This window comes from Chiroxiphia lanceolata (genome assembly GCF_009829145.1).
Source record: "Chiroxiphia lanceolata isolate bChiLan1 chromosome W unlocalized genomic scaffold, bChiLan1.pri scaffold_48_arrow_ctg1, whole genome shotgun sequence".
In the NCBI taxonomy this organism is placed as follows: domain Eukaryota; kingdom Metazoa; phylum Chordata; class Aves; order Passeriformes; family Pipridae; genus Chiroxiphia; species Chiroxiphia lanceolata.
The window spans coordinates 223,371-240,876 of record NW_022476502.1 but is presented as its reverse complement, the minus strand read 5'-3'; the positions used below and the strand labels follow the sequence as shown (position 1 = coordinate 240,876).

Here is a 17,506-nt window from a genome sequence, read left to right as displayed (position 1 = left end):
AGAATGGCCCCAAAAGGCAGAAAGTACCCAACTGTTTCCTTTTGGAAGGGCGTTTTTGGGTGCACGATTATTCTGTGGGGTTTTTTGTGTTCTTTTGTTGTTCTGCCAATATACATATCTCCTTTAATAAAGGGTTGGGTTTTTCTTTTTCTTTCTCTGTACTTCCTCAATTGGAGCCTCTTAATTTTGGTTTTACAATTGCTTACAGAGAGGAGTTTGGTCTTCCTCATAACTCCTCCTCCTTAGCAAAATACTTCAGTCTCATTAAATCGAGGCATTTGGGATGTACCTTGGAAATGGAGCAAGGGACAGTGAAGGCTGAACCTTCCAGTCCCAAGGAAAGCTGGATTGTAATAATTACTGAGGCAATGGTAGCGCTCCCCTTGGGCTACAGTTCAGGTAGCGAATGCTCCAAGGCTCTCAGGGGATAACTGATCATTGCCACTCTTGTCCTTCACCCCAGCCTTTAGCCAAGCAACTGGAGTTCCTGGTACAGTCAGTGCTGCTCCCACATTAGTCGTGCAGAGTTCCTGGTGTGACCAAAGGGACACTTCACTACCCCACCCATGACACAAAGGCCAAGGAATGGGAATTCCTAAGAGAGCAGAGCAGCCTGCGGAGCAATGGGGGTGATGTCTGATCACAGCTGCTTTCCTGGAGATGGCTGAGCCCCAGCTCCCAACCAAGCACCACACAGACACCTGCTCACTCCCCTCCCGGGGAGGTGGGAGAGAACTGGAAGAGTAACAGTGAGAAAACTCGTGCGTTGAGACACAGTTTATTAGGTAGTACACGGATGAGGTAGAGGTGGGTATTGGGCCTCGAAGAGTAGCTGGGGAGGTCTCTGCTGAAGGCTGGGAAACCACGAGCAGGAGAAGCCATGGCACAAATGGTGTCACTCTAGTTTTGCTGACCGCTGCACCTTCTTCTTGGGTTTGCTGCTCTGGGTTTCACCTTTTTGCAGTGATGGAAAGCGTTTCAGATCAGCCTTCGGCTCACAGCCTTTCCCCATCACCAACACCCGTGGGCTCTTCTGAGATGGCTTCAGGTTATGAACTCTAGGAAGAAAGGGACTGGTATTAGCCAGATGAACATTTCCAGCCAGCTGCTCGCCTGTCTCCTCACAGAGCACACAGTGTCACATCCTCTCTCCAGGCAAGCAGTGAGCAGCAAATGAAACAGAACTGCACTCCCTGCCGTGGAGGCAGCAGAGGTGGAAGGGCAGAATCACAACCAGTTATGGGCCTGGGGACCAACTGTAGCACACGGGGTTCCAGGTAGAGAAGGAGGCTGTGCTTGTCCCATAAGGAAGCAGAGCTAGGGACTGACTGGCCCCTTGACAGCCGTTCTGGATCTCCCATTCTGGATTTTGCAGCCCTGCAGGAGCTCAGTGTTTCATACAGTGTCTTTTTCCATTGTCTCCACACAGATCCATAGACATCTCCACAGACATCTGGCCTTGGCCAGATGATCATCTTTCTGTGCTCCTGTATGCTGTGTGTTCCTGCTGCCTCTCTGGGGTTGGCCGTCCCCAGGGCTGCACGCTCACCACTCCAGTCAGAGGGACTGAAGGGAGGCTGTCAGAGGATGGAGCAGGCTCTGCTTGGTGCTGCCCATCAATAGGACAAGAGGCAATGGGCAGAACCTGATGCAAAACACCTTCCACCTGAACATGGGGAAGAACTTCTTTCCTGTGCAGGTGACAGGTTGTCCAGAGAGGGTGTGGAGTCTCCCTCACTGCAGGTATTCCAGAACCCTCTGGACACAATCCTGTGCCATGTGCTCTGGGATGACCCTGCTTGAGCAGGGAGGGTGCACCCAATGGCCCGTCCTGTGATACCCACCAAGAGCATGGATTGGAAAGCACCTGGACATTTCCTACCTGCACAGCATTTCGGCCTTAAATTCCCCCACACGCGTCGGGAAGAATTTCACACGGAAAATCTGACTCTGGTCAACAGGGATGGTACCGCAGCAGGGCTCGATGGAGAACAGCGGTGGGTACTTGACGGGAATTGGAGACCGTTCCGGGGAGGAGCTAAGGCCCTTCGAAGAGCGGCGCAGCTGCTTTGAAAGGTGCAGACTTGGCTGGGGCTGAGTTGGCTGGGGCTGAGTTGACTCAAGTGGTGATGCCTGCTGCACCAGCCTTGCACGATTCCTTTCCCAGAGATCCTCAGCAGCAGAGGACAAGAAATCACCTGCAGGAGGGAAGAGGACATCTTTCAAAGACAAAATTCTTTGTTCCCAACAACTCTGCCTCCTGCTGCAGGTGGATAGAAGAGAGCTGGGATGCACTTGGAGCGCCTCTGGCCAAGTACTTTCAGCAGGAGACAGAGCAGCTGGGAGCAGGGTCTCTGCCTGCAGCACACACTCCCGTGCTGGGGCAGGAGGCTTGGTTTTAGACAGTGACTTTGCATTTGCCCTGGAGTGGGGAACTGCATACAGGCAGCGGCTGCAGGGCAGCTCACTTGTTCCACCCTGGTTTTTCCCAGTCTCAGAGACTTCCCAAAGAGGTGCCCTGATGTCCCCCTTCCTAGTCCTGACCCAGCACATGGCTGTCCCTGGAGCCCATTTCAGCTCCTGTGCAGAGCACAAGTGGCAGAGCAAGAACAGGAGGGGCTAAAAGGCAGACAGGGGGAAGGAGAAAACTCTCCAGCTGCAGCTGGGAAGTGGACAGGGATGAAAAAGCAATTAATGTTTTGGGGTGAAGTGGCAGGGTCTTCTCCCCAGGCCCTCAGCTACCAACTGAAATGGCCCAGGCACCACCCAGAGCCAAACACTTACGTGTCTGAGTGGACAAGAATGGTCTCCCAGAACTCTTTGATGGTATTTCCTCCTCCAGATTCTCCTCCCAGCAGTATTTCAGGGCTACATTCCCTGTATTGGACATCCAGAAACTGAAAAACAAGGAGGAGGAATAAAAAGCAAGTACTAAAGTAACACTGTCTGGTGGGCTCCTGGTACCACCTTCCCCAGGCAACTCTGCCACGTTCAGAATTGCTGCCCTGGGTGGCCCAAACAAAGTATTTCAAAGTCTGGAAGTTTAGGAGGAAAGGGTCAACACGGTGCCCAGCACTCACGTGCTTATCTCTGTCTGGAAGAGCTCAGTCTGCTTCAGTTGAACCTCGACCGTGTTCAATCTGAACTCAGCGTAGTCAACCTGAGCACTGAGGACAAGTTTGACCTCGTGGCTGCTCTTCTTCAGGATGGTGCAAGGTGGTTCCGGGACTGCCTTGAACACCTGCAGGCAGAGGAGGGAAGAATCACTGAGCAGAGCCCACAAAGCCAGGCTGAGCAGGGAAACCTTTTGGCCTCCAAACTTGGCCGCATAGAAAGGACATTCAGGTTTATTTCCCTGGAAAGATGACAAAATTGGACTGGTGTACTACGGTATTGGTTTCTACCCACTGATCAAAGCAGTCACCACCACGGCTATTAATACACCTCTGGGGATTATGGCCAGCTGTCAGTCCCTGTGCTTCAACCCTGTAGAGTCTCTGACCTTTTCCCTGGTCCCCTATAAATCCAGCAGGTCTCGACATTAGGATTAAGTTCCCCTGCTAGAGCCCTGTGGATGGAGAAGCCCAGGACTGACTAGTCCTAGAAAGAACTTTTTCCTTCTTGTCTTAGGAGAAAGTGCTTTCCAGATGGCACATGTGGGGTGGGAGCTGGCTGTGGGCATTTTGGGATGTGAATGATCTCACTGGGAAAGTCTCCAACTGCTGATGCCCTGATGGGGAAGTTGGGTTTACAGGACTCACAATGATTCAGAAACTCAGAAAGAACCTTCACCAAGATAAGTGTGTTTGGCAATAATGATAGAAAAAGCAAGACTTTCTGGAGATGATGCTTCTCCAGACTCCTGCGTACTATCACACAGTGCCTGGGCTACTCCATAATGAGATATCCCCCACAATACAGAGGCCACAACCAAAATCTCTGGTGTCGGCGTAGGCAGAGCTCAGAGCTCACCGGTGTACGCAGAAGAGCACTTGTGTTGCTCTCCCCTTCAGAACAAGAGACAGAATGCAGTGGAATTAACTCCTTGTGGGTGACAAGGCACCAAATCATGAAGAGATTTTAACACTGTCAAATGGGATAAAATCAAACGTGACCTCCCACTCAACATGGGCTGCAACACTCGGCTCGTGGCACAGACCGGCAGTTTGCGTGTGGATAAAGGTCTCTTGCCCAAAGGCTTCCCCCTGTGGTGTGAGCCCACCCGCTCACTGCGCATCCGCCTCTCCCTAAAAGGCACTGCTGGTGAACCTCCCTGCTGGAGCCAATGCCCAGGGGAGGCAGGAGCTGCTCTGCCAGCAGCGCTGGTGCTCTGCTGCTGTCAGCAGGTCCTTTTGCAGCAGCTCGGTGAGCTTTTGCTGCTGTGCTTCTTACCCTCTTGGTGGTATCCTCCCACTTCTCAGTGCGCATTTCGTTGTCCCAGTTGTAAACCTCTTCTGGTGGCAGCTGGTATTTGATCTTGGCCACCTTACAGTTCACAGAGTATCTTCTGATGGTGACCGGGACCTTGGATTTCAAGGTCACTCTGATATTCTTGGCACAGCCAGGCTGGAGGTGTCCCACCTAGGGAGAACCAGAAAGTCAAGACCAAACTGGAATCACTGGCAAGGGCAGCACTGACAGCAAAAGGGACTGATATGGCGAGCAGCTGTGCTGGGAATCAGCACCTCAGTGAGGATTTATGTGAGATTTGATAGACCAAATATGAACAGAAGGTGCCACCTCCCAGAACGTGGAGCCTTTTCTGCTGGGCTGACAGCCCTGCCCCAGCAAAGAGAGGGATTGCATCTCCTGCATGGCACTGGAACGGGCTCTCACTGGTATGTGGTGACTCCCTGCCAGCTCCCAGGAACACCAGGAAAGGGCCTGAGCAACTGGGAAAGGCAGGGCTGTCCCAGCTCACCTTGGGGGAGAACTGGAACGGGCCGTCTACCAGGGGCCACTCAAACCGCATCACCTCCTCCTTGCTGCGGTTGGTGACTGTGAAGGTCTTGTCGCAGAGCTCCCTGACTGCACAATCCCCAAAGTCAATGCGATTCACTCTGACAGCTGTGAAGAAGGAGAGCAAGAGATCTCAGCATGCAGTGAGGTCCATCCGCCCCCCTCACGTGCAGAGACACGTGTATGTTCAGCTCTTCCTTGCCCCAAGCCTCCCTCCCTCCCTCTGGGAGGTCCCCAAGCCTGTGGCTGTGCCTGTGCCCAGCGACAAGCAGCACAGCACACACTGCTCTGTGTGCACAGCTGGCAAGCTCACAGGCCCCCCAAGTCCAGTGGGTGACAGCCCAGCCCTGGCTAGAGAGAGGACACACATGATCAGACATTTTCCTCTTCCTAGCTCTACCTTGGCAGCCTCTCCTCTCTTACCCGTAATGATGTCGTCCTCCAGATTGCCCTCAGCATTGCTCTCCTGGTTGTCTTCTGCTAGGTTATCAAGGGTGAAGTCATCATTGTGGCCTTCACCCACCAGCTCTATGTCGATCTCACTGTTGCCTGACACTGGCATACGGATCTTCCCTTCCAGACGTTGGGCCAGGGTGGGTTTGAAAAACACGTCAAACTCTGCTGATTGCCCGTGTTCCAGGAGCAGGTAAGGCTTCTGGGGATGCTTCTTGGCTGCACGGCAATGGGAATCAGAGTTAAGTGATAGAGCTGTACAGAGGAAATATTTCCCGGGGTTATATGAGAAATAACAGGTTGGAATCAGTTGCTTCTAAGCACAGGTTCTCCCACCAGTGGTTCCAGACCCTCTTCCTGTGTTCACAAGACTATGTCACCATCACACATATCACCACTTAAGTGGCTTAACCTCAGGTTAACACCCAGCCCTCATTCCATCTGCTTCCAGTCAGCTCCTGCCATACGAAAGGCTGAGCCAAGGAGTGGTTTTGGCTTCTGCTGGTTGGCTTGTGCTCTCAAGGGCTGCCTCCCTTCAGGCTGGTACCTTCCCACACGCAGCAAAGACCTCAGCCAGTCCACTGCGGTGGTGATAGTCCCCCACAGCTCAACCCACCGTGTCTCGAAGAACAGAAAAACTTTCTACAACTTGCTAGGAGGAAACCCTGCAAGGAGGCCACAAGAAAAGCTCGGGGGACAGAGAGGTCAAGGAAAGAAACTATGTCCAACACGTGGTTGCTGCTTAGACAAGCCAAGAGCAGGGCACACCTTTTCCCTCTGTGAATGATCACGCTGCACAGTTAATGAATTTACCTTTTCCAGTGGAGTCCTCTTCCTTGTCTCCAATGTAGAAGGCACGGAGTGCGGACTGCCTGGCTTTCATAAAGAAAACTCCCTTGTCATCCATGATACGAACTGTAAACTGAGAAAAGGGAACACGGAGCACAATGACATTGGTGTGAGTAGAGGCTGGCACAGGGGTTGAGCCCGTACGGCCGCTGGTCCAGCACGGGGAACCCAGACCGCCTCCCCACCTCAAACACAGCGCCCAGCACAAAGGTTAAGTGAAGTCACACAGGGAAAAAAGGGTGTTCAGAAGCATACAGATAGAACTGACATAGAGCCAAACAGGACAGTCACAAGCAGAATGTAATGAAACCACAACTAAGTTTAACTAAAATGGAGTCAACCAGTATCAAATGCAATTTCATGGAACTGGGACGTCACACACGCCCACATGAGAACAAAATGTGAGCTGGGAGATGGGGGGAAAAACACCCCACCACCTTTCTTGTCTTGTGTTCAACCGACGAGGAAAGACTGGACAGAAAATCACAGTTTTTGGGACCTTTCCTCCACAGGACAAGCACTTGTTCCCAACCCAGAGCATTCCCTGAGCAGGTCCTTACCTGGGTGGGTACGATGCCATTGTTACGAAGGACCAGGGGGAGTGTCTGTGAATCCCCCAGCAGGAGCCTCCTGAAGCGCAGCACAGGGTTTCCCCTCTTACTCCGAAGGCCCGGGCACTCGACTGTCACCTGAGGCACATGCCCCTCTCCACTGACAGTGAAGGTCAGCTGTTGGGGTTTCGTCTTCACGGAGCTGCTGGAGAGGCACAGAAACCATTTCAGCCAGAGCCTTCCAGAACAACAGTTCTAAATAATTTCCCTCATTTGAATCGTGCCGTACAGCAGATAAATAATGAGGCACCAGATGAGACGTGGCAAATGCTCTGGCTGCAGTGATAGGAGACATATGCAACAAGCAAAAGCACACCATGAGAACAGTACAAAGGCAAGAAGGGAAAACCAAATCAACACCACCGTCAGTAAAGATTATTTCCAAGGATCCTAAAGAAGGAATTGCTTGTTAGGGCAGAAAGTTGACTTCCCTGTTCCAATTCAGCCACTAAAGGTTTGGGGAAGGGCAAATCAGAGCCCCAGTACACAGGTCCCAGGGAGGGACCTTTGATAAGAGCTCCAATCACTCCCCTAATATAAAAATAGCTTAATGTATGCCTGGAAACCACACAAGGATCACTTCCTTTTACAGAAATAAGGAGGAAATCTTGACTTGCTGGCACAGAAACTGCTTCATCTAAGCCTTTGTCCTTGGAAAGTCCCAGCTCAGCTGTTGCACTTGTCAGTAACTTCCAGCTGGCTACCTAAGGCCCTCTCTTCAGAGTCCCTCACACAGCCTGAAGTATCCTCCTCATTTTCCTGCTCTGCTCTGCCTAACAGTTACTGCCTCCTGGATCATCTCATGCCAAGTATTCTGCCTAAGGGTACTGAAAGCATTAGAGGCACCAAGAGGAGAGGTAGCTACCAGAACAGTCCCTCCAATACTTCACAGGGTCACTACCTTTCTGGGCTAACAAGGGAAGCTGTGAAAGTGCACTGGTAGTCCTCCTTTTGTTCTGGAGTGAAGGTCACTGTAGCAAAGGCGTGGGATAAGCCAGGAATGCTCATCTCGACAGGATCCAACTTGAAGATGTTGCTGATAAGGTTGTGAGGCTTGGGAGGAACCCACAGTGCAGTGTTAGTGTCACATCTTTCAATGTGACCCAGTACGTTCCTAGATGCATCCCTGGGAACAGCCCCAGACAGCCTGTCTTGCTTCATGCTTCCCTGGGCAGGCTCCCTCCATCCCAGGGGATGCTGACCTTGCGCCAATGCCCAGGCGAGCAAAAGCTTGCTTTGAGGGCTGGGTAGCCACCCCAGCACATGTGAGAGGTTGGGATGGCATGGAAACGCCTGCAAATAACCCCAGACTGGCCTTTCAAGAGAAGGAAAAGCCAGGAAATGCTCTGCTTTGAGCTCTGCCCCATCCGTCTGTAACAGCCCCTCTCTGAGTGTGCTTTCGAGAGATGTTCAGAAGGATTCCCACCAAAGACCCAGAAGCGTGAGCCAAAATTTGCTTGAGAGATGTGGAATTCAATGCAAATGCCCCCCTGGCATTGCTGCTCTGCCCTGCAGTTCGACCTGCACTGAGCTGGACTGGTCCAGCTGGGCCAGAGAACGCAATGACTCTGGAGAGCAAGGCAGGCTCTCACATGGCCTTTAGAGAGCAGCGCTCACCTTGGCCTCTTGTTCTTACCTCTCCAGGCATGGCTTTGATGGAGAGGACCACGTCACATGGGACACTGCTGCCATTAGAGATCTTGAAGTGAGCCATGGCCCGTTGCCCAACCTGAACTTTGGTGAAGATGAATTTGTTGTCATCTCTGATGAACACACCGTTGCCTTGCACCGACTGTAACGTCTTGCGGAGATTGACGTTGCTGTGGATCGGGTACTGCTCAAAGATGGACGTGATGTCTTCAACAAGCGCTGCAGACAGACCAGAGGAAGGGCTGAGGCTCGAGAATCTCTTTGCTGAATTCACCTGGACCCAGTTGGCCTCTCAGAAGGTTTGATAAGCCCTTTCTGTCCAGGTGACTGCAAAACCCAGCCTTGGATGAGAGAGCTCAGTCAGTGAGGATGGAGCTCAGTCAACCTCAGTCTTAAAGGGCATTGCTTTCCTTTTGATTCCACACATCCCTCCCTGCCTCTCCCCACTGGTGGACTTGAAAAGGACTGCAGCCTCTGAGGATTTTAAGGTGGGACTTCAGGACCAGGGTGCCTCTCTATCCAAGTAGCAAGTTTAGGTGCTGATCAGCAGCAGGACTGCCCATGGCAACCTGTGGACAGCACGCACCTGGGAAGCAGGACTCGGCAGTCAGGGTAAAAGGAATGCCGAGGGGATTGTCCTTGGGGTCTCTGTTGCTGATGTCAATGTACAGCTGCTCCTCACATTTCCCCTCTGCTCCTGCGTTGCAATCCACTGTGATCTTCCGCTGGCCCCAAGGACCGACGGAGCCGGAGCAAGGGGACACCGTGAACATGCCTACAGTGAGCTGAGCCTGCAGAAAGAGGGCCAGGACAGGCTGATCCCCAACAGCCGTGCCCTGAACACCCCCAGCAAGGAGGATGCCACGCCTTGGCCTCCAGCTGGGCCCAAGCACCCAGTGGCAGCGCAGGGAAGGATGACTCCACGGCCCAAAGGCAGCCCCGGGATGAGATGAACAAGCCAGGAGGAGCTGCAAGTCTGTCCCGAGTGGCAGAGAGAAAGGAGTTGGGGTGAAAAGACTGAAGGTGGTAGCTGGGATCCTTCAACCTCCGGGGGTACAGGAGAGCAGAAAGGACTGAGAGAAATGATGGGAGAGAGAGAGGGGACTGGGAGGAAGAAAAAGCAAAGTTGTCAATGTTCTATGGATTGGGAGTTCAGATGGGGACAGTTTGCTCCTGTGGTGTTCACAGATCTGTGCTGGCTAGCAGCCACCAAACACAGGACCTGCTCCCCTCTCTTGACCCCACAACTGCAGGTCAGAGCCAGAGCATGGGACTGTCAGTGGAACTGAGCAGATAATGGACTCTCCATCCCGCAGACCTTGTCCTACCCCCAGCCTGGGCACAGCTGCATCCTCCCCCATCCCCTGCAGCAGCACACGCTGGGCAGGAGCAGGAGCCACCCACCTGCGTCGAGTGCTTTCTTTCCCTGACCGAGGGGACAGATTCCTCTTGCTGTGAACTGAGAGGAGAAAGCAGAGATGTGTCATGCTGAGCTCCCCTGCCTTTGTCTAAGGCCAAAGCTGGCCTTCCTCCCCATGCAGGAAAGCCTTCCTGCTCCCGATGGCCCCCGGAGAGCTGCCTGCAGCACCCATTGCTGCAGCTCCTGGACAGAGCAGCTCTGTCACCAGCTTTGGCCCACACATGGGGATACTGAGGTGTTGTTTTCCTCCCTCTTCCCAAGCCAGCAATCCAAATGGACAATAACCCAGGTCTGCCTGCCTGTCACACACCAGTTGTGTGGTGGTGCCTCCTCAGACAGAAAGGTTGGGGCAGGTCTTCTCTTACCTTTGCAGTGGAGGTGCTTGGCGGATGAGGAATTTGAAGTTAAGAGCACCTTTGTTCTCCACAATTAGGACCTGGCTCTTCTTGGTGCCCTTAACCATGGCACCGAAGTCGATGGGCGAGGCAGGCTCGATGCTGTACTTGCTGTACACGGCTCTCGCCGACACCCTCACTGGGATGGTGGCAACGGTCTCACCTCCTTGACCTGAATTGAGATCAGTGACCTGCAACCAGAGGAGGGGCTGGTAAACACAGCAGAGAGGCCAGCCTCTACTCCTGTCCCCTGACCCCACCCCAGGTCTCCAGCAGCTCACCCTCCCTTTTTAAAGGCCTCTTCTTAGAGCCAGATTTCCAGCTCTCTTACAAAGCCTCCCAAATGGTTTTGGAAGTCTCTGTTTGGGTGTGTAGGAGAGAGGATGCCTCAGCTAAAGCCTGCTTTGCACAAGACACCTCTCCTGCTTATGCTCCCAAGACACACTGTGCTAACACAGCTGGGCCCAGGCAGCTCACCTGGCAGAGCAGGATGGGTTTGCTCTCGAGAAACACTTCAGTCGTGGGGTGGAAGAGGACCTCAACTTTCACAGGTGGCCGGGAGGCTTTCAGCACAGCCCTCTGCGGCCGGACAGTGAAGTGAGATTCCAAGTTGCCCCTCTTGGCACTTCCAGTGGTCAGCTTGAAACTGTGGAGAAAGGGAAAGAATGAAGACCTCTGCAGTTGAAAGTACAGGTGCCACCAGCACAGCCAGGACTCCGCATAGGATCAGAAAAAAAAGAAAAGGGAGCAGCACGGGAACAGGTTCTAGCCATGGACAGAGGGAGAACGCAGGCCTGGGAGCCTGAGGAAAAGCTCAGCACCAGGCAGCTGGACTCACCTGTACTCAATGTCATATAAGCCTTTGTTCTGCAGACTCAGGACTTCCTTTTTATTATCAAGGACATTAATGGTTCCAAATTCCAAGCTGCCATCTGGACCTGCAGAAAACCCGCAGAGCGAGGTAAGAAATGGTGAATATTTGTGAGCTGCTGCAGAGCACACCAGCTCACAAGCTACACAGTTTGGAGTTCTTGGATGGCACAAAACCCTCTTCAGCAAGTGTCCCTTCTCGGAAGTGTTCTCTAGCTACTTGGCTGCCCTTTCTCTTCTCACTCCAGTATCTGCAGGGTAGAAGCCAAGGAGCTTGGTTTCCATTTCCTTGCTTCCAAGCACAAATCCAGCTCCTTTATGTGCTGTGCTGAGCCAACTGCCTGTCCAGATGACTGTTGTTTCAAAGCACCAAATGCAATCTGCACATGAAGCTGCACATTTCCAAGTTCAGACAGGAGAGACTCAAGGCTCTGTTGGTGCCCTGACAGTGCTTTACTTCACACAGCTTGCAAGGTCTGTGCTTTATGGATCTGTGCTACCCTTGCCTGCTATGCCATCCCCTCCCAAGGGCTTTGGTTGCCCACCTGCCAAGGTAGTAAAATGCATCTGGACTGTGTTGTCGGGAGGCATCCACTGACCTTCAGGCATGTTGATGCTCAGATTAACATCGTCGACCTCCACAGAGACTTGGATGGTTTCAGCGTGAACAATGCCCAGGATGTTTTCTGTCTCTGAAACCTGAGGCAGCAAGAAACAAACACTGCTTAGACCATTCTTTTGGAAGACAGCCTCTAAGTCCTTGTCTCTGCCAGCTGCTTCCCCCACGGCCTCCCTGGCTTGACAAGTGTTTGTGGACTCTCAAGCTTTCCTAACCTGTTCATCTCACAGGCTGCCCCGGCGGGATTCTGCTGCAGTAAGAAACCTTATCAGCCCAATTCTGCACTCCCACAGCAGGGAATGGTGCTGCTAAAGCACCCTTGAGAGGCCCAGGGATGTAAACACAACCACAAGAAATGTGAGGTGTCCCAGAGCAGGTGGCATTGACAATTAACACCCTCCTCTTCAATGACCTCCGAGGCCCTGCAACAGTGGATGGTGGCACCTGGAAGACAAGGCACTTTCCATTCCAGGACACAGCCACCTTGCCAAGTCTCACTCTATAAAAGGCAGCTCTGGGGCCGTCACTGCAATGCCGGCTCGTGGGTGAAGGCAGAGACCTGAAAACGGGTGGTCTAGCTGGGTTGGGAAGGGGGTACATGGAGATCAGGATTTGGCACAGCTTGCTACAGGAAGGAAACTGGGAGCCTTCTCATCATGATGCAGAAAAGCCTCATTTTACATTGTAAAGAAAACAAGCCAAAAAATCCCCAACTCAGCATAGGTCTGTAGGATCAGAGTGGGCTTCTCCAAAGAAAAGTATCCTATTTCTCCCTCCCCAGACGCCCCATGTCCAGCCACTGGCCCTGCTGCCCAGCCCACTCTCAGGGCACAGAACAGCAGGGCAGCAAAAGCGGAGGTCAGCATGAGCACGGCTTTTTGGTAGCAAGCTGGGGGAGGCAACACAAGTGGCAGGTGCACAAGAAAACCCACCGTTGCTTCTGGGGAGGCCTCTGATGACTTTTGGGAAGAGTCCTGCTTTGTTTCCAGAGAGTTCTCTGGATCTGGTGACTGTTCAGAAGAATCCCATTCTGTTTCCAGGGAGTCCTCTGAATCTGATGACTCTTCGGAAGAATTCTGTTCTGTTTCCAGGCAGTTTGCTGAATGTGATGATTGTTGGGAAGAGTCCTGTGCTGCTTCCGGGGCTTTGGCTGGCTCCTGCACACTTCCAGGCCTGAAGTACCTCCTTGAATAACGCCCACACTCAACATAGCCGAACCTGGCCATTTGTGGCTGGGGTTTGAATGTAGGTGGGGAAGGTATGAACCTGGAAAACAACATAACCATGATCACGGACCTGCAGTGGGAGGGAGGGACACCTGCACGAGCAATTCCTCATCAGGATGCAGCCCCTGGGTGGGTGCAGGTGTGGTGAGCTCAGAAAGGGGGCTCCTCAGAAAAGGAGAAGGAAGGGGAAGGTAGCAAGATGTTCAGCATGAGCTCAGGTGCTAACGAGCTCTTTATGTGACGTAATTTGGGACTTTCTGGGCATCCTCCAGCACTTCCAAGGCCAAGGTTGGGAATGCAGAGAAGGTAGCAAGGAGCAGAGAGCAGTTTCTCTGCTTGCAGAGAGGACCCATCCCAAAGCAGAGGGGCCAAAGGGCTGTGAAAGTGCCTCCACCAGCACTGTGGAGGTGGAACTAGGAGCCCTTCACCAAGGTGATCACTGCCTCAGGCCACAGAGGTCTGAGAAAGCAGATTTCCCTACGAGCTTTCCTTCCCAGAGGAAACCAGGAGGGGGACTACAGCAGCACCAAACTCATGGAAAACGCCTATTCCCTGAGCATCCAGCCTGACCACGGCTGGTCAGTGTTATTTCCACAAGGGAAAGTCAAAAGCAGTTTGTCAGATGCCAGGCAAACAGCTTTGGTCTTTGCAAAGCACAAACAGGACACCAGAGCTTCCAGGAGAGGGCAAAGGTGCACATACCTTGTCAGGTACTCCTTGCCGTCCATCTGGAATGACCAGTGGTAGTGGGCAGGAATTGGGCCGCAGTTGGTCATCTCCAGGTAACGCACTTGTTTTGTGCCATTCGCGATGCAACCAAAGTCCAGTGCTTTGGTCGGGATACGGAGATTCGGGAAGTAGACCTCTCCCCAAACGGTGATCTCTTCCTCATGAGGATGTTCCACCAGCCGGATCTTTAGAGTCTTCTTTGCTACCCAGCTGATCGGATCCTTTTCATAGGCTGGGTTAAAGCCGATGGAGAGATGAAGTGCCTGCCCTGCCTCCATCTTCACAGGCTGCAAGGAGACAAGGAGTGTCAGTCACCCACACGATGAAGTCCCAAGGTCTGACAGCACGAAACCGTAAACGCTCCGAGTGTGACCCCAGCATGGCCTTCCCAGTCCACCCTTCAGTTCTTTACAAGGGAGGCTCTGACTGCAAGCACCACACTCCACTGGGGGATTCTCAGGCTCCTGTTTCTGTGCTCAGCAGCAATACAAGAGGATGGCTGCTGGAGAGCTGGGGTGCTCTCCAGGAGACACCTCTGCTGCATGGCTTGCCCACACCTGGCTGCCTGCTCCCTTCCCCTCGTATCTTAGAGCCAGGAGGGATCTTTCCAATTCAGATGAGTTTTTGCTTCCTTCAGCAGCTCTGCTGACTCAGTTCACAGTTCAGGCCAGTCCACTGCCGACTCTATGGAATAAACTTCTCGACTCGAGGACCTCCCAACAGAAGGGCACCACCACAGCCCTCCCTCTTCAAAGCCCACTGGCAGGAGGGTCCTTGGCTGCTCACCTGGGCCCCTGCAGGGAGGGGCTGATGGTCTGCATCACAGATTAGGAACGGCTGCTCCAAGTCCAGCAAAAGGTGGAATGGCAGGCAGCAGGTGTTTTTTAAAGACAGAGGCTTGTACTGAAGAGTCAGGACATCAGGGTGCTACAGAAACAGGAGATAAGGAAAAACAACCTCAAGGAACCACAGACCTCCTTCCCCTTCCAACGCATTTCACATTTTTCAACCTCAGAAGTGCACACATCTCTATTTACTCTTTTTCTTTGATTCTAAACCTTCCAGGACATTTTTCCCTAGAGCTGATTCTTTACATGTTTGGAAACCCAGCCTCCCCTGGCAGACAAGGAAACACTTCCATGAACAGAGGAGGGAATAGGCCCCTGAGAGGAGGCAGCTGCTAGAACAAGATCAAAGGCAGAAAGTGACCCCAGAACGTTTGTCTCCAGTTTTGTCTCCTCTCTTGGGCAGAACAGCATAAGATGACCTTGCCTCATATACAGTCATTTCTCACAGCCTTTTTGGCTCCAGCAGCCTCCTAGAAGCAGTGATGCCAGCCAGAAGAGAAAAGCAAGCAGGATTTGGCCCTTCGTGGAGATCCTGCAGCAGCCCAAGGTCAGCTTTGAACGTTCCATGAACATGTGGCCAGCCAGAAACCTCAACAGTCCCTCTGCAATGTGTGTCCTGCTGCCTCTGCTACAGGCACATGGTGTCTATAACCTCCAAGCTATGATCAGCCTAAGCTCCTTCTTCTTGTTTGTGCATTGTGGTGGGCTTCTTGCATGGGGCAGAGAAACCAGAGTTTGGGAAACTAGTTCTGGATGTACTGATACCAAACAACTGCAGTGCCAGAGCACTCCATAAATCAGTGTGGCATCAAGCAGAGCACAGGCAGGCATCAGGGAGAGCTGAAAAGCTGCTCACTACATCCAAACTGCCCGTTCCCAGAATTCGGTGCTTCCGTGGAAGCCTGGCAACCTGAGGAGAGACCCGAAACCACAGAAACTAAAAAATGCAACACCTTTTCCAGACACCTTGTAGGAATGATGATGCAGAAGTTGGGATCTATAGACTAAAGGGCACCTGCTTTGCCTCGGTGGCATCATCACTGCAGCTGCAGGACGTGTGTGGGTCCTTAGAAGCAGGTGAGGTTTGGGGAAATGCACAGAGCTGTACCATAGAGCTATACCATAGAGAGTCCATGCCAACAGCAGAGAAGGCAAAGACACACAGCAGATGACAGGTTTTTCCTCATCAGCCTGAGGAATTCACAGGAATCTCTGGTTTTCCCAGCTTCCCTACAGCACTGGTGTTCAGACATCACCGTGCGTTGGAGGATCCTCAAAAACCTCCCTTGACAGTGAGAACAGAAACTGGCATTTCTCTCCAGGTGGCCACGGTCCCCCTCAGCAGTGCGGCTGGAGCCACAGTTCTACTTTGAGGAAGTTAAAAACCAGTCTCATCTCTAAAAACATCCTCACTTACTTTACAGAGTGCCTCAGGAAGGGTAAAGAGGGCTGTTAACACAAGCACACCTCCCCCCACGAGCTCTCTCACTGAGCCATGCTGTTAAATGCCAGGATGCAATCCAGAGACTTACCTTCTCCACACGGAAAGTGATTGCTCTGGATGATATTTGCACAGCGGGAGAAATGAACTTGCAGGTGACCTTTGTCTTGATGATCTCTTTCTTTGTTATCTCTGGCTCCACGACTGCCTCACACACCAGTTTCTCCTCCACCTCCTGCATGCAAGAGTCACTTGTCACCAGTGCTGCTGGCAGGGTGTTCAGCAAACGCCCTGCGTTGGCTCCTCACCCCCCACGGGCCCCAAAGTTACAGACACTGCCCCCTTTTCTTCCTGTGCTGCAGCCTATTTCTTCTGCACTCCAATGGCCCTAACACTGCACCCCAATAGCCACAAAAGGCACTCGTGAGACACTCCCTCCCTTCACAGGGCTTCTCTTTTACTCCCTGCTTACCCCAGAGAAACCACTTGGCACTTGTTTCATTCCCTTTCTGCTTGGGCTCCTGCTTTAAGTGTAACCTATTTTCTCTGCCCTTCCTTTCTGCCTCAGCAGGCGACACTGGTAACCTCCTGTTTGCCCCCAAGGAGCAATACTTCCTTCAGCCCATATTTTGGGATCAGCATTGGGGTTTGGTAGCTATGGAATCACAAAAAAGCCTTAGCAACCGATGGTGACCAGCAAGGAAAGCCACTGGTGCTGCCATGGAAACCTCTAGCCTTAAACACTGTCTTGAAGGGCCTTGCTCATTTGCCCAGGCAAATGTCAAGGGGCTGCAGGAGAAGCCCCAGTGCAGGGGACCTGATGGGGAAGGCTCAGCCTTTGGCAGGGACCTCACCTGGACAGTGCTGGAGAAGCCTTCCAGCACCAGCTCCATAGTTTCGCCTGGCTGCAGATTCATACTCCGTGGCCGCAGCTTAAATACGGGGGTGGTGGGTCTCTGGGAAGCGTTTTTGCCCTTGGTGACACCGAGGGCAGGGAGAGGATGACGCTGTCGAAAGGTGCTGAAACCTTCTGTGCCCCAGTACAGCTGCTGGAACTGACACCCCTTGTTTGTTACTTTGAATCGCAAAATGCAGGGAACGAGGCTGGAGGAGAAGCAGAGATGGAAAAGGTCATGGGAGCTGCTATTTCCCTGCAGTCAAGTGCTCTTAGTGAGCAATCTGAAGCGTTAATAGCTTGGAGACCATCTTCACTTCCCGCTCTTAATGTGGACCAGAAACAATGTCTGATGCCCTTCTGATGTCGTTATTGCAAAGAGTAAGAGGTTTATACTGGTAATGTAGTATTTCCACAGCTTCCCTCAGCACGAGGGACTTCCTTCGTCACCATGGGCTTTTTCCCTCACCATCCTGGGCTTCCCTTAATGGATGGAGACTGAAACCATCACTTTGGGAACACTTCACCACCGAGAAGGCCA

At 52.5% G+C, this 17,506-nt stretch overlaps 2 protein-coding genes across 2 annotated transcripts in view; both read right to left on the bottom strand.

Moving 5' to 3' along the window:
• Nucleotides 1-491: 491 nt before the first annotated feature.
• LOC116781494 (hydrocephalus-inducing protein-like) lies at nucleotides 492-4,428 on the bottom strand. Its single transcript, XM_032677165.1, has 5 exons — nucleotides 4,393-4,428; nucleotides 3,081-3,241; nucleotides 2,785-2,897; nucleotides 1,883-2,198; nucleotides 492-1,058 (listed from the first exon to the last, which is right to left on the bottom strand). The coding sequence occupies exons 1-5, from the start codon at nucleotides 4,426-4,428 to the stop codon at nucleotides 896-898; spliced, it is 789 nt and encodes a 262-aa protein (XP_032533056.1). The 3' UTR covers nucleotides 492-895.
• A 627-nt stretch (nucleotides 4,429-5,055) lies between these two features.
• The window catches only part of LOC116781493 (hydrocephalus-inducing protein-like), a 37,640-nt gene continuing 25,189 nt past the window's right edge, over nucleotides 5,056-17,506 (bottom strand). The window contains exons 20-37 of the mRNA XM_032677164.1: nucleotides 16,925-17,174; nucleotides 16,162-16,305; nucleotides 14,568-14,708; nucleotides 13,755-14,068; nucleotides 12,759-13,092; nucleotides 12,223-12,270; nucleotides 11,807-11,906; nucleotides 11,176-11,275; nucleotides 10,815-10,983; nucleotides 10,308-10,528; nucleotides 9,927-9,981; nucleotides 9,109-9,313; nucleotides 8,509-8,741; nucleotides 7,774-7,925; nucleotides 6,822-7,017; nucleotides 6,226-6,334; nucleotides 5,360-5,631; nucleotides 5,056-5,067 (exon numbers count right to left, since the gene is read on the bottom strand). Coding sequence (XP_032533055.1) covers nucleotides 5,056-5,067; nucleotides 5,360-5,631; nucleotides 6,226-6,334; nucleotides 6,822-7,017; nucleotides 7,774-7,925; nucleotides 8,509-8,741; nucleotides 9,109-9,313; nucleotides 9,927-9,981; nucleotides 10,308-10,528; nucleotides 10,815-10,983; nucleotides 11,176-11,275; nucleotides 11,807-11,906; nucleotides 12,223-12,270; nucleotides 12,759-13,092; nucleotides 13,755-14,068; nucleotides 14,568-14,708; nucleotides 16,162-16,305; nucleotides 16,925-17,174 — 3,055 coding nt within the window. The remainder of the gene's footprint in view (nucleotides 5,068-5,359; nucleotides 5,632-6,225; nucleotides 6,335-6,821; nucleotides 7,018-7,773; nucleotides 7,926-8,508; nucleotides 8,742-9,108; nucleotides 9,314-9,926; nucleotides 9,982-10,307; nucleotides 10,529-10,814; nucleotides 10,984-11,175; nucleotides 11,276-11,806; nucleotides 11,907-12,222; nucleotides 12,271-12,758; nucleotides 13,093-13,754; nucleotides 14,069-14,567; nucleotides 14,709-16,161; nucleotides 16,306-16,924; nucleotides 17,175-17,506) is intronic.

What these genes read in the sequence shown, in the direction of transcription:
- LOC116781494 (XM_032677165.1), bottom strand. Translation starts at nt 4,428, where the DNA reads ATGCGCACTGAGAAGTGGGAGGATACCACCAAGAGG. An exon ending in TTCCAGACAGAGATAAGCAC is followed by an intron (nt 2,898 to 3,080) that starts GTGAGTGCTGGG and finishes CTTGTTTTTCAG; the next exon opens with TTTCTGGATGTCCAATACAG. An exon ending in AAGGCCGAAATGCTGTGCAG is followed by an intron (nt 1,059 to 1,882) that starts GTAGGAAATGTC and finishes CTTTCTTCCTAG; the next exon opens with AGTTCATAACCTGAAGCCAT.